The sequence below is a fragment of the Gallus gallus genome, chromosome 2 (genome assembly GCF_016699485.2).
Source record: "Gallus gallus isolate bGalGal1 chromosome 2, bGalGal1.mat.broiler.GRCg7b, whole genome shotgun sequence".
Classification (NCBI taxonomy): domain Eukaryota; kingdom Metazoa; phylum Chordata; class Aves; order Galliformes; family Phasianidae; genus Gallus; species Gallus gallus.
The window spans coordinates 128,408,081-128,422,539 of record NC_052533.1 but is presented as its reverse complement, the minus strand read 5'-3'; the positions used below and the strand labels follow the sequence as shown (position 1 = coordinate 128,422,539).

Sequence of the window (14,459 nt, the reverse complement as noted above, 5' to 3'; positions counted from 1 at the left end):
GCAGTGTGGAAATTCAGCAATATCTCTCACTCCTGCTGCTAACAAGAGTGAAGTCCTGCTCTCTTCACAAAAATCCGTAACAGCAAAAAGCCTAAATTCTGTAGAACTTCTTTCCTTCTTAAGTCTTCAAGCAGTAAGGACTTATTACATTTAAGTATACACTTATCAGTATCAATGCATCTGCAGATCCACACAGAATCTAATCCATTCAACCACCATTCCTATCAAAAAGAGCACCAGACAGTATGCAAAACAAATACAGCAGTAACTCTTGCATGTCCAAAGTGAGGGAATAAGCCTCCTTATTGCCTCTGATCTCCAGGATACACAGAAGGAAGACTAGCAGACCTACACCACTGAGGAAGCAGCACAAGCAGCAGTCATTCCTGCCTGAGGACTGAATAGTTGGACTCCAGAACTAGAATATTTCAAATTAATGTAATCCTTTTGCTGCTAAGTCATGCTTTAGATGTAAAGTGCACTCATAAACAATTAAAACAATTAAACAATTAAGATATGTTACAAATATTAAGTTAAAATAATATGAATGCTTATAAACTTTGTGAAATAAAATATACATGTTAATGGCTATTCAAAGGAATATAGTTTGAAAGGCGTCTAATAGCTGTGTAGCCCTCTGTATACTGCTGATTAGTGAGAGCTCAAAGAGCAGAGAAGTGGGGCTACCAGCAGAGATCATCAGGTCATCCTCTGAGGATGAGACAGACCTGATGCACACCCCTGCCCTTAGCAAAACTCCATCACCGCCCTTTAAATGGTTCCCTAGAGAGTATCCTGGTACTTGCTAATCCTGCTCATGAACACCTAATTCTCTCCATTAACTACACTGGGTGTGGCTATTAAGGCAGTGTTCCTTTACAGGAGCTCTCCTAGTACCTTGGGCTAAATTCTTAACTTAAAGGAAAATCTGCATAGAATGACACAACAATTTAGGCTAGGAGGGACACTGGAGGTTAGCGGTATCAAACGCATTCCTCAGAGCAAAGTCAATTTAGATCAACCCATAAGAAAAATGGAAGATTTTACTAAATGCAGCCTGATGCTTATATGGGAGATATAAACATCTGGGGGCATCATATCCTAACAACATCCACAATACAAGTCCTAAATGAAATGAAATGTGCTTAAAAAACAGCATACGTGGTTAAGTTAAAGCTGGATTTCAGATGTTCTCAAGATAGCAGTACCTGAGCAGCATTCAAGCCTGAAAGTGCTGAAATGGACAAACTGTGCTCTTACAGTTCTCAAGTCTGATGGAGAGTGCTGTATCAGGAACTCCTACTCCACCACACTTTGCTCATATTTGCAGTCCAAATGAAGGAAACATACCACAGTGCCTCAAAAGTCAGCACAGATCTATTTCATCTCAAATTAATGGCAACATAAAAGACATTTGCTTTAACAGAGGTAAACACACAGCTCAGAGCACTGTTTTACTGAATATATACCATAAGCTGAGTTGCTGGGCATGGGGACTGATGTGTGCTGCACACCACAGATGAAACACTGATGTGGCAGTGCCAGAAGATGTTGGCACAGCAATGGAAGGAGCCCTCTGGCACATCCCTTCAAAGGTATGTGTTAGCACTGAAAGCTTGTAGGGACTAGCACAAAGGCAGCCTTCAGAAACAGCTGTGACATGACATATTGGCTCTTTTACCACGTGTCATAACAGGAGTCATTTGGGCTGGGGTGGAGGTTTCACTACCTTAAATACCCCCACAGGAGAAAAACAGAAGGTGGGGAAACTGTTCAGTCAGAACCACGATAATAAGACAAGAGGCAGTGAGGAGACGCTGGAATAGAAGACCAATGGCTTTGACCAAACACATCTGATTATTGCCAACTTCAGTGAAGGGTGCAGCATTCAAAAGTCAAAAGGCACTGTAGGAGTAGGACCATTCTGGGACCAATTCCCAGTGCTGGAGGTGTTTGGTTCCACATGAAATCCCACCATATGCTCCCCAATGTTTTCTCTCTGTTCCTCCCCACCCTCCCCCCCCCCCCACTCCCTCTCATTCCTGCCATTCAATGGTTTTGTTCCCTCAGGCAGTGAAAACAAGATAGACTTTGTCTGCTTTGGTCTCACCATCTCCTTTGACAGGGATCAGCTGCAGATGGCTGCGAGTGTAAACTGTACGTGGGAGGGGAGAAGTGCTTGATGTCTAGTCACTCCCACAGATTTCAACTTTAGGCTCCTGTGCAGCAGGTATACTGATCAAAATGGGCTTGCAAATTAGACAGGATGAACAGTAAACAGGTCTCTCAGGATAGCACACCAGAGCTCAGCATCTCTCCCTGGGTGCTTTTTGGCAGTCACCATAATGATGGCATCTTAAGTCTCAGGTTCCACTTACACAACAGTGAGGCCCCTGCAGCAACACAGCCCTGAAACATTTACATCTTCCTGGAAGCCTCTCTATCAGATTAGCTAACTTAACTGTTATGTGGGTTGGTACTGGATTGAAGAATGGACCAGTCATCAAGAAGCAAAAGGAAATGCTCCAGTCACTCCTGAGAAGGCACAGACAACAACTTCTCAGCAAAAGAGGGAACACTGTTAAATACATTTGCAAGTAGAAGCTTTACTCCACGACTGCTGAGGACTGTTCATCTTCAAGGTCTCCTTCCTGCTTCATAGACCTTACAGTCTTTCCTAGCAGGGACAAGTCATTGCTAAAAGTTAGGGTGTAACACACACCATTGCCAACGTACTCCACCACATCCCTGTGAAAGGCACCAGAGAATTCCACTCTGCAGTCTTCTCCAAAACATCCTCTCATACTTACCGATGTCAAGGACCCTCTGCTTTGCTGTGTGCTGCCGGGAATGCCAGTATTTCCAGTACTTCAGCTGCTCGTCTCTGTTTTTATCCTCACTAAAAACAACCATGACCACGCTCTAAGAAAATCAACAGCAGAGGGTGCATTAGTTAATATGTAATTAATAGTCAGGAACACAACAGTTCTAATGATGACTCAGTCACTGCCCTTCCACAGCGCTTGGACTGTAAAAGATTGCTGGTTTTTACTGCAGTCCAATACTGCAATTGCATGTAAAATTTCACAGCTAAAGAAACATAGTTTTAAAATAGTGGTTGTGTTTTTACGGAGCTCAGGCTTACTGGGTGTAAAGGTAGGACATTTTCAAAGGGCAGTTTAGTTGTGCATGGGATACTGCTGACAACGCAATGAAGGAACAAAAACTTCAAAGAGAAGTCTCATTTGGTATCTTTGTGCTCCTGGGAGTTAAAAGGAGAAGTTTTCTGTGGGTAACATAATTATATCCTGACAAAAAAAGGTAGTTGGTAAGTTCCTGCAACCAAAACCCCAAGCAAATTTTATCCCACAAAATGTAAGTATTTGAGCATGACTGGTGACAGTGTTGATGCTTTTCTTCATCTTCTTCCATGAATATACAACTTCAACATGTCCAAATGTCCTTCTTAGGAGCAAGATTCTTGCATACATGTATGTAATGACAAACTCAGTGTGAATATTTACTGGATTGCACTGAGCTTTTCAGCTCAAGTTCTGGATTCCCTTTGTTTAAACTGTACGATTCAAGGGAAACAGATTGAAACGTTAGACAAAACTGCACATGAGTAACAGAGGCTTTTTTAAAAAGCCCCACTGTAGTCAAGGAAAATGAAAAATACAAAACACTGAAAGAATGCCCATGCTAAGTAACCTGCAAAGAAAAGAAATAACGGAGAACAAAACAACAAAATCACTTTTACACATCTTCTTTTGTTCCCATTCTTCCTTTAACCCTGAGTCACCAAGCTCATAAAAATAACTATCAACTGTTTCGTAAGTAAGGAACTGGATCACAACTGATTCATGACCTAAGTCCCTGTGCACGTTCACCACTGTAACTCTTCATGTGCTCTGTGACCTACAAAAGCTAATTGCCACCATTACACAGCTTCTGCGTCTAACTACTAAATGGGTAAAAAGCATCATGTGACATGGATGAGTCTTGAGTTTGTGTATGCATACTGGCTGGCCAGTAGCTATGTGCTAGTTTGCCAGCTCATACACTAACCACAACTGGCAGCTCAGACTGTAAGACTGTAGCTTTTCAACAGGAGCACTATTTTTTTTTTCTTCTAGGAACCATATACATTGAACTTGCAGAGGCTTAATACATTGCAACATCTTGACCTTCTCTCAGGTTTGAATGAAACTGGAAATAAATTAATCAGTTGTTTGAGTGGGTGCCTGGTAAACACAACAGGGTTGTGGAATTTGTGTGTGATTTCATTATCTTCTTTAAACCACGTATCTGCTAGAAGAAATGGTCTCATGTCTACTTTACAAATTCCATCTCTTCTGCTGCTTCAAAACACATGTGTATATGTAGTGAATCAGACTTACAAGGATTGGCTTACAGCCAGATCAGTGAGATTCCCAACTCCTTTTTCAGCTGTAGAAATGGCAGAGCTGGCACCACAAAGGGTGGATGTCAGAGGCAGAGACTTTTCAGTAGTAGGGAAGTCTCATACCAGCTTCAGTCAACAGTGAAACCATCATCAAGCTCATGCCCTTAGGAAACCAGGCCAAAAATTAACTATTATTCAGGTTTACAAATCATTGCCTCTTGTTAGGAAGCATGTCACTAAACTTCATGTATGACAGAAGCATATGGAACAGGTTGCCCAGAGATATGGTGGATGTCTCATCCCTGGAGACATTCAAGGTCAGGCTGGATCAGGCACTGAGCAACCTGGTCTAACTGCAGATGTCCCTGTTTATTACAAGGGAGTTGGACAAAATGACCTTTAAAGGTCCCTTCTAACTCAAATGATTCTATGATATAGGTTGTTGTCTGCTTCACCGCTTGTGTTGATTTTCATTGGTTCCTGTGACTAAAGTCACAACATTTTTAAGAAACATTTATTTGGATGGAAACACTTTTGCAGCCTCATACATATGCAGCCCTTCCAGCTTCAGGGTGAAATTTGCAAGGCATCAACTCTGAGGCTCATTGCTCATTTCAAGGTTACTGGGTTAGGATTTGCTTACTCAAAAACATCACCAGGGAAATGAGGAGGCTTGCTCACTAAGCAGATGCTGCGGAACACCCGGCTTCAGTTTTGCTTTCAGAATCTGAGATGCAAATCATCCATTTTGGCATATTTCTAGGTGAACAGCAAGTGAAAGCTCACGCTTAAACAGTGTAACTATTTAAAAATTGGTGTCACAAAGGATGGCTTCAGTTCCTCATGTTCTATCCGAAATACGCTGGAGAACACCTGCTGAAGTACACAAGTAAAGATGGACTTACATAGCAAATGTGGCAGTTCTCTGATTTTTCTTTTTAATCAGGGCAATGATAAGTTCACCAATGTCAACAGCAATATCTGTGCAATAATCATTCTGCCAAAATCATAAACTAAGGCAGATATATATATATAAAATAGATTAGCTCCTAACTCATCAATTAACTCCAATACTTGAGACCACCAGCAATGTCACTCTCCCACCTTTAAATTAGGCATAAGAGTACACTTCTTCTGTCCTCTCCCACAGAAAAGACTAAAAACCAACCAACCACAGCTACATTTATATGAAGAGCTCCATTCCCATCTAGGAAAGAAGTTGGACTATACCCTGACTTTGCTGATCGGATGCCGGAAACATTTGTTGTCACCCGTCTCACTCAGCGTAATGGCGTAGAACTGTCCTTTGTTTAGATAGGTCATAGGCCCCTCCCCTTGCTTCTGACGAAGAGATTTGGTAGCTTCTAGTGTATACTGAAAAGTGCTGTTGAAAAGACAGGGAAAGAAACAACAACAAAATCTATATCACTTTCTCCTTTTCTCTTTGTCCCCACACATTACATATTTCATACAGTACATACACATGGCATAGGGCTTAGGAAACAAATAAAATGCCAGGAAAATATCACACAAGTATTGAAAAATGCAAATTTCTTCTTTCGAGTTCATCAGGTCTGTCAGTTGAGCATAAAACTGTCTGGACTGTAAGTGTCTTGGATCAAAGATCTCACCTTTACTTTCTCTGGAAAGAACCAAGAGCCATCATAAAGAACAAGGTTATGTATCCCACAGTAAGTGTCAAATGCCAAGAGGGAATGAAGCCTAATTTACAGTATCAATCAGGAAATCACCTACCTCCACAGACATGTACACTTAGTAGTGCCACAGAAACAGGAATTCAGTAAGAACAGAACAACACTTGCTGTGAAAGATGCACATGAAGAACAGAAAGTCCAACCGCTATTTTCAAGCACTAGGCAGAAAAGCAATACAAAGAGGAGGGACAGGAGGTTCATTTATTTAAAGAAAATATGCAATTAAGCTTTTACAAGTCTTCTTCTAAAAATGACTCAGAAGAAAACACCCAGTTTTAGTACTTTTCACTTTTAGGAGCAAATCTCAAAGCACAAAAAGTTTAAAGCTCCATTAACAGTGGACTGTTAATGACCATCAACTATTAGCTGAACACAAACCTCACAGAGCCTCTCCCAGCTGCCTCCTCCAACAACAGTCTTGAGCAATAATCCAATAAAAACTATGCCTGCAGCTCCTCACATTTTCTTAAAAGGAAAATAATGTTAACCTTGCAGAATAAATCTCTTCAAACTGCATTTGGCCACCACAGGAACCTTAATGCAAGGAGTCACTTGCAGTATATTCCCACAAACTGAGGACACAGAGGAAGCATTTTCACAAAGGTTCTAATTCAGCACAGCATTTAAGCAGTGCTGAGTAGAATTAGAAGAGCAAACACGTTGGTCTAAGAGAAGTGCAACTTTCACTTTCCAGTTAAAGAAATTCTTTGCTCACCATAACACTGACATAGCAATAGAGAAATGAGGGAAAGACAAAACAGTTTTAATTATTCCACGGGAAAAAAAAAAAAAAAATCACTAAAATACATGAATAATAGTACATTTTCAGTTCCCCCTAAGAGAGGGTGGAACTAAAAGTGCCCTGTTCCACTGTCTTTCCATCCAAAGGAAAAGATTTAAGGCGGTTTAGTATCAACCTAGAGTGAAGGTAATTTCTAAGAGCTTCTGACTAATCTAGCTGATAAATGGAAATCCAGTCTTTTTTTCTAGTTGCTTAAAAGCGAGAGGGCCCACAGGGCCAGCTCTCCTCCTGTCCTAGCATTATGAGAGGCCTTCAGATGAGAGGTAATGGCCCTAAGTTGTGCCAGGGGAGGCTTGAGTTGGATACTATGAAAAATGGCTTCTTAAAAAGAGTGGTGAGGCATTGGCACAGCTTACCCAGGGAAGTGGTGGAGTCACCGTCCCTGAAGGTGTTCAAAAAATATGGAGATGTGACTCCGAGGGACATGGTTTAGTGGGCATGGTGGTGAGGAGTTGATGGTTGGACAAGATGGTATCAGTGGTGTCTTCTGACCTTAACAATTCTGTGTTTCTATGATTTCATCCTACAGACTACCTGCCCATTATTTGTGGGGTACTGCCTCTGATTTAATGCCACACAAAAGCAAGCAGATTGCACAGTGTGCACTGAACTGCTCGAGTGCTCTGGGAAAAGTCCCTCCAGACCTCCCAGCAGACAAGAAGTGCTAAGCAGGATGTGTGCCAGGAGGGCTTGGTATGAACCAGAGGCAGACACACAGTGCCACAACTGAGGTGTCTACAACCCATCATGCTCTGGTCTTCTGTTTTCTGGCATTCTGTGTACTTGATTCAGAAAGACTTTACAAAACGTAAACCCCAGACAGGTTGTCCCTGGCCAGTTGTGCAGTCTCTCTGTGGTACTACTTGGGAAATTTCTTCTTGCTCCCAGCTGGCAAACCAGAGCAGGAGGACTGCTATTACACTTAAATCATAGAATCATAGAATCGCTAAGGTTGGAAAAGACCCACAGGATCATCCAGTCCAACCATTCGCCCTTCACCAGTGGTTCTCGCTAAACCATGTCCCTCAATGCAACATCCAAACGCTCTTTAACACCAAAAGCTTAAAGCTTACTTCAGCCACTCAAATGGTTAAAATGCTATTCTAAATCTCACCATGGGTTTTAACTAAAGCCCATGTAGTTAAGGACTCTTGTATCAGGTATTCAATTACTTTCATATTCATCACTTTTTTCAATCTGAAGCTTTAATGTCTGAGCACCTACGACTTCCATGGAACTCCTAGGAAAGAAGTCTTTTCTTTCCTTACTGTGTATTTGGAGGTCACATTACAAAGTGGACCTGGGCCATAGCAGAAAAGACTAAACGCCCAAGAACTGTGAGCAAGGCCAATGCTTTGGGATTTGATTTTATAAACACTCAGTGTAAGTCAGCACTCCTTGCTACAGATCTGCTTCATATGTACTGCCCACACAACAATTCAGTTCCAAGCTCACCGAAGTTAATGATTGTTTTAATATTGCTCAGAAAAAAAGGTCAGGCTCTGAGAAACCTCTGCTACAGAAGCAGTCATGTGCCTACTCCAGGAAAAAAAAAATAATGTAGGCATGTTCCTGTTTTTTAAAACATGTATAATCTCTCAGATATAAACAGAACTATTCATGAGATTAAAATTAAGCATTGGCTTATAAATGTTATTGATAACAATCTCTCATAGTTAAGTGACTGTGCAGTGTCTGCCCTTCCTGCACACACGTTTTTTCTGTTCTTAGCAGAGAGGTCAGTGCTCCTTTCAAACTTCAGTTTTTAATTTTTTTTTCCAAAACTGATAAAAACTCTTCATTTTTTACATGGCTTGAAATAAGTGCTTTACTGATTTCATAAGTAAACTTAAAATATGATAACAAGCATTATAAAAAGACAGAGGGTTTCCCAGAAAACCTACAAGGAGTAACTAAGAAAACTGGAAGGAAAAAAACCAAAGACAGAAATTTCAAAAGGTCAGTAGAGTTAGTTCTGCCACCTCACACATCAGAGCTGTGCAGCCTGCCATCCTGAATCCATTCCACGACTCAGCTGTCAAAGCCGTGCCCCTTTACCTGGAGGATTCTTCTGAACAGATTTAATCTCACGTAACTTCAGGGGCTCGAGAGAAGTTTCAACCCAAACCAAGGGTAAGATAACAGGTGATGACATACACAGGTCAGATTTGAAAACTAACATGCAGAGAAGGGAATGCTGGTCAGTGTCAAGAAAGGTCTGCAAGTGCCCCAGGGTGACAAAAAGGAGGGTGGGAAGTGGACAAGGAAGCACTTCCTTGAAAACCCTTATGTGATGCCTGCCAACCTATTTCAAAGCTGATGCCATACCTTGTTTGTTCATAAATGTATTCTTCAGCCCCCACGGACACACTGCGATACTTCTGAAAAACAAAAATAATAATTAGGTATAGTTTGATACAAACAAACAGAAAATAGCAACAAAAGCAAAGCTGTGTTTACTTGAGAACCCTCTAGAAAAAAAAAATTAGCCATTTAAAATTGAAATCCCTAAAACTTGAAGTCTAAATGGTCTTTACACCAGAACTGATAAACTGATTCGTTTATACCAAGCTTTTAGAGTTTTTTTTATAACCAACAGGAATGCAACTGAAAAACATCATCTGCCTTGCTGTAGTCCTTGCTTGCACGTTAATCCATTCCAACACAAACCTGTAAAAACAGACCCCATCTCAAAGATAAGCAGACTTTCAGGAGAAATCAGTTTTCCTAAAGACTTCACGGTGTCTTTTGTCTTGTTTTGCTTCATTTAAAATTATGTGTGGCCAGCTGTCCTTAAGGTTTACAACGAAATGTTGATACAAATTTAGATTGCTGTATGCTATTTTGGATAGGTGTGGCGATGCAGGCCAAGGCTTTGATCAAGGGCCTGGAGCACCTCTCCTGTGCGTAGAGGTGGAGAGAACTGAGACTACTCAGCCTGGATGAAAGGATGGTCAGAGGGATCTCATCAGTGTCCATAAATATCTGAAGGGAGGATGGCAATGAAGACAGAGTCGGGCTCTGTTCAGCGGTGCCCAGACAGGATGTAATGGGCACCAACTGGAGCACATGGGCTCCCTCTGAGCACCAGGCAGCACTGCCATGCTGTGCAGTGCCAGAGCATCGGCACAGGTTGCCCAGAGGCTGTGGGGTCTCCTCCTTGGAGATGATGTTCAGAAGCTGCCTGGCCATGGGCCTGGGCCCCCTGCTCTGGGTGTCCCTGCTGGAGCAGAGGTGGGCCAGAGGGGCACAGAGGACCCTGCCAGCCTCAGCCATTCTGTGGTTCTGTGAAAGTATTTTACCTTCAATACAATATTTCCTTTGAGCGAAATGCATGCTTTACTAGATGAAGTAAAACCTTCAGTCACTCATTACAAAACGAAAACATCTGTCAAAACAAAGATTACCTCAAGAGATAGAATTCTCAAAAATGAAGTTTTTTTTGTGCAGACTAAGCAAGGATTTATACTCTGCCTTCCTGAACATATGAGCCCATTTATACTCTACTATGTGAGTAGTAACACATTTTCAGTGATTCTCAGTCACTGATGGATCATTACATTTAATTTCCAGGTCTTCTTTAGTGATCACTGCTCAGCAATAAAAAATTATTTCGTTTCCAGAAGCATCACAACAAATATCCAGTATGATAGAAGTGAAGTGCAAAGTTATTATGTGTCAGTCAGGAGTATTTCCTCAAAATCAGAAGTCAAGGATCCACATGCACTGCTACAAGAAATCTAAACTGTGATGGGATAATTACAATGAAAATTATCCCGTATTAGCAGTTAAATTTAAAGCAGCTACAGGGGAGACCTAGCTAAAGCTCAGTCCCCCTGTAAGAGGTGAAGTTAAGATGGAGGCGTGGGTGCCACATTGGAATTCATTCCACCCGTTTCAGGCAATCAGGTGTGAGCTGCCTCCTCCTCCACAGGCTGCAGAGAAAGCCTACATGACAAGCATCGTACTGCTTTAAGACACTGTGTAAATAACCAATAACTTTAAAAAACATTAAACAAAATTTTACTGACACCGTAACACAGAGTTTGGGATGCAAGGCAAGAGGCAAGTTCCCTTTCTGCCCACCACCACTGTGTATGCTTGATAGCACAGTGCACAGCATGGACTGCCTTTTGGGTAACTTCCAGCACGGCTCCCCTAACAAAACAGCATCATGGAATTGCTGGGCTGCAGCTCCCCTGGAAAGCCACGTGTGCGTTATCACCAGACTTCCATAAAAAGTGATTAACCAGTAACAAAGAAAAATAGCTGAAATAATGCAATTTGATAATGCAGAGCTTTGTTTCTAATCCCAGGTTTGATTTTACTGATTTTTCATTGGCAATCTAAATTCTCTCATTAATTATTCATTGAGTTGACGTAAATGGGTTTCTGCATCTTAAAATGGATGTCACCTCCAGATGTCCTCATCCACGATGCTTGTGTGGAGACCATTTACTTCTCTAACAGACATGTACACAAACACATAACAAATTTCTCCAACATTCAGCAAAAGCAAATTATAACATTTTCATATTTTGTTTCATATTTTCATTTGTTTCTTGTACCATTTCATAGAGGAGGAGGAGAAAACCTGAGGAGAGTTTTTACCACCTAATACATCTAATTATTCACACAAGGACAGTCAGCCTTAAACCATTTCTACCTTTCTGCAGTTCTGACTTGTTTGGACTATTCTGCTGCCTGCAAAAGCAGCCAGGGGGTGCTTACTATACTCTAAGGCTAGTTTTGTAATTACTCTGTGTCATTAAAACTGTGTAAAATAGTGACCAGGCAGCTCCTTCTCTCTCCTCATCATTCCCCTATATATACAAATATCTGAGTCTTTCCCTGCCTTTTAATCCCTCCATTCCCCTAATCCCACTAGTTTCACCTCCTTACTCACGTTGCAGAGCAGAGCTGAGTGTAATGGACAGCTTTTGAATAAATTAGGTTTATTTAGCAGCAGATGGACCCTGCTCATTTGCACTGCCAGAAGAACATCAAGAATTTCCCAATTACAAAATGGGTGCTGTTTCTTACAGGTAGGAAAAGGTCTGAAGGCAGATCTAGTTAATGGACAGCTGATCATCTTTGGGAATGCTATCTATCCTCTACTTGCTACAACACCCTCCAAGAGGAAAGATCAGTATCTGTTACTCTTCAAGTTTCCAGTAAACAACTCAAAAACTGTTTCTGAAACACCTCATGATTTTGTAGCACACGTGCTACAATCAGCACAAACAGACATGAACACGACAAAGAGGAGAGTTGAGTTTGTTGAAACTAACATTACTATTCTTTTAATGGCCTTTGTGGACAGCTCAAGTCTCCTTATCTTGTTTACAAGCTCAAATCCCATATCTTGTTTACAGCTTTTTATTGAGTTCTTAGATGCTAATTTGAGATCCAAAACTTACTTCTGTTCCTCCGTCCTTGAAGGTGTCACTGTACGTACTGTCAGGAGTACTGCGCTGGTCATCTTTGAGATAATTGGTGTGGGGAGCAATGCTGGACACTTCATACGGTTCAAAGATAACCCCTCGGTGCTCCTCATTTTCTCCTCTTGTATAGTGTGCTTGTGGGGTCATAAAAACAGGGGTGAACTCTTCTGCTTTTATCACAGTCACTGCAGTCCCCGTAATTGGCGTGGAGCTGCCAGACACATTTGTGTTGTAGTCCCTCTTGGATGACTCCAATGGGTCTTGGTTCAAGGAAAGGTTAACAGGCACTGTCTTCAAGACTTGCACACGGTTCTCTCCCCCACTCAAATTACTCTGAGCTTCTGTGGAACTGAGGCAATTTCTGTGAGAGAAAAACAAAAACATTATGAACTGTCCTGATAAAGTAAATCTCCTCCTTAAATAGCTTAATGACCTTAGATGGCAGGGAAGGAGATCTGTGCGCTTTCAACTCTGATAAGCCAATGCCATAACAAGTAGTACATTAACAAATCCTAGGCACACGACATGGTGAAGCAGGCGGAGAGGTCCCGAACTCTTCAACAGCTTAGGAAAGACGATACACTGGATTTGACCTATAATTGGTAGGACTTGTTATGATAAATTCTGCCTATCTGGGATTACGCTTGCCTTGACTTATAATTTGGATAGAAAGTCAACTACCAGTGCAACAACCCTTAGGAACATAAAGGCATAAAGAGTAACATGAGGTATGGACTACTAACAGTAGATAATTTGCATGTGAAGCAGCAAATAGGAACAGCAAAATCCACATGCTGTATGCTCTTTCCAGACACTACTGCTTGTGTGACTCGGATACCAATGCTCTTCTGAAAGAACAAGCACAGGAATCCTATTGTATCAGAGTAGATCAGTAACGAGATCGTGGCTGCAAGGTAACCTCCAGCAGCATTCCCACGTCTCTGCCTGTGGTCACTGTTGAAGACAAACAGATTGTTCACAGGAGTTGCACTGACATAAAATTGTTAACCTATAAACCTTTCAGTAAGTCTAACATTCTGCTTTGTCTTCAACCCAGGAAATGTGCTCTGACATTAGGGTTCCTCTCCCTTCAGGCTTTTCACTTGAGGCCAGTGTTGCAATCTGGAGTTTCTCTGAGATTAGTAGAAGTAAAACTGTTCCTCAAAAAACTTTCACATTCTGTTCCGAAACAGTGGATTTATAGTACTACCTATTTTAAAGTTTCACCTAATACATGCTAGTACAGATGCATAGGGTTGTCCTAAATTAGCTACACTGAGAAATTTTGCATAGCAAAACGTTAGTTATTTCTCCTTAAATATACACTCTCCCTCGTGCACAGATCTAAATAAAAACAGGAACCAGGCTCCTCTGACTCTACAACTTTTAGCCTGCTGAGGAGGGCTGAAATCTGAGAATAATGACAAGAACTTCTTAGGGAATGATTTTAATAGTTACTTTATTTGATTATGGGTAGACACTCAGTTATGTCAAATAAAACTATACACATCGGGTTACTGAAGCCAAGCTACTCAGTTTCTGCCCTAAGAAAATTGAAGGAAAAGCGGTCAATAGCCAACTGTCAATGTAATCTGACTTTACTAATCTCAGCAGCAGTGAAAGAACAAAACACAAGTCATGAAACTTTCTGCTACTTTCCAAATTGCGTATGTAATAATCCTGCTCTATTTTTTAATAAATTAAAAGTAATAAGGAGTAAAGTTTGCTTCCCCAGATACTTTTCATTCTTGTATCTTTTGGAAGAAAACTATAGACCTTTAGGCTATCACTGCTCCTTCAGTTCACAACTGATCAACACTGTTAGCATCCGGGTGTACGATTTTGAATAATACTGTACCTTTTATCTTGGTCTTCTTGATTATCATTCACTTTGTTAACAGACAACAGCCTTTTATCTCTGGGAACCTGAGAACAACATCAGGCATGGGGTCAGGTAAATGCAACTGTCAGTTAGCTCTACTGTAACAATTAGAAAGACCAAAATGCATCAGCGTTGTTTAATAAACAGATGCAAGGAGCTGTTTTTCTTTGGGAGACTTATTGTGAACAAGATAATTTCCAAAGAGAAAAAA

The 14,459-nt window shown here is 41.2% G+C and overlaps 1 protein-coding gene across 10 annotated transcripts in view; it reads right to left on the bottom strand.

The window, feature by feature from the left end:
- The window catches only part of GRHL2 (grainyhead like transcription factor 2), a 65,603-nt gene that overhangs the window by 37,461 nt on the left and 13,683 nt on the right, over positions 1 to 14,459 (bottom strand). For 8 of the 10 annotated variants that reach the window (XM_004939981.5, XM_040696371.2, XM_046937962.1 and 5 more), the window contains exons 3-7: positions 14,225 to 14,292; positions 12,343 to 12,727; positions 9,251 to 9,303; positions 5,636 to 5,789; positions 2,811 to 2,922 (exon numbers count right to left, since the gene is read on the bottom strand). In XM_004939981.5, coding sequence (XP_004940038.1) covers positions 2,811 to 2,922; positions 5,636 to 5,789; positions 9,251 to 9,303; positions 12,343 to 12,727; positions 14,225 to 14,292 — 772 coding nt within the window. Of the gene's footprint in view, positions 1 to 2,810; positions 2,923 to 5,635; positions 5,790 to 9,250; positions 9,304 to 12,342; positions 12,728 to 13,109; positions 14,293 to 14,459 lie in introns of those variants that run through there. The other 2 variants (XM_046937964.1, XM_046937966.1) reach the window with 2 other exon arrangements.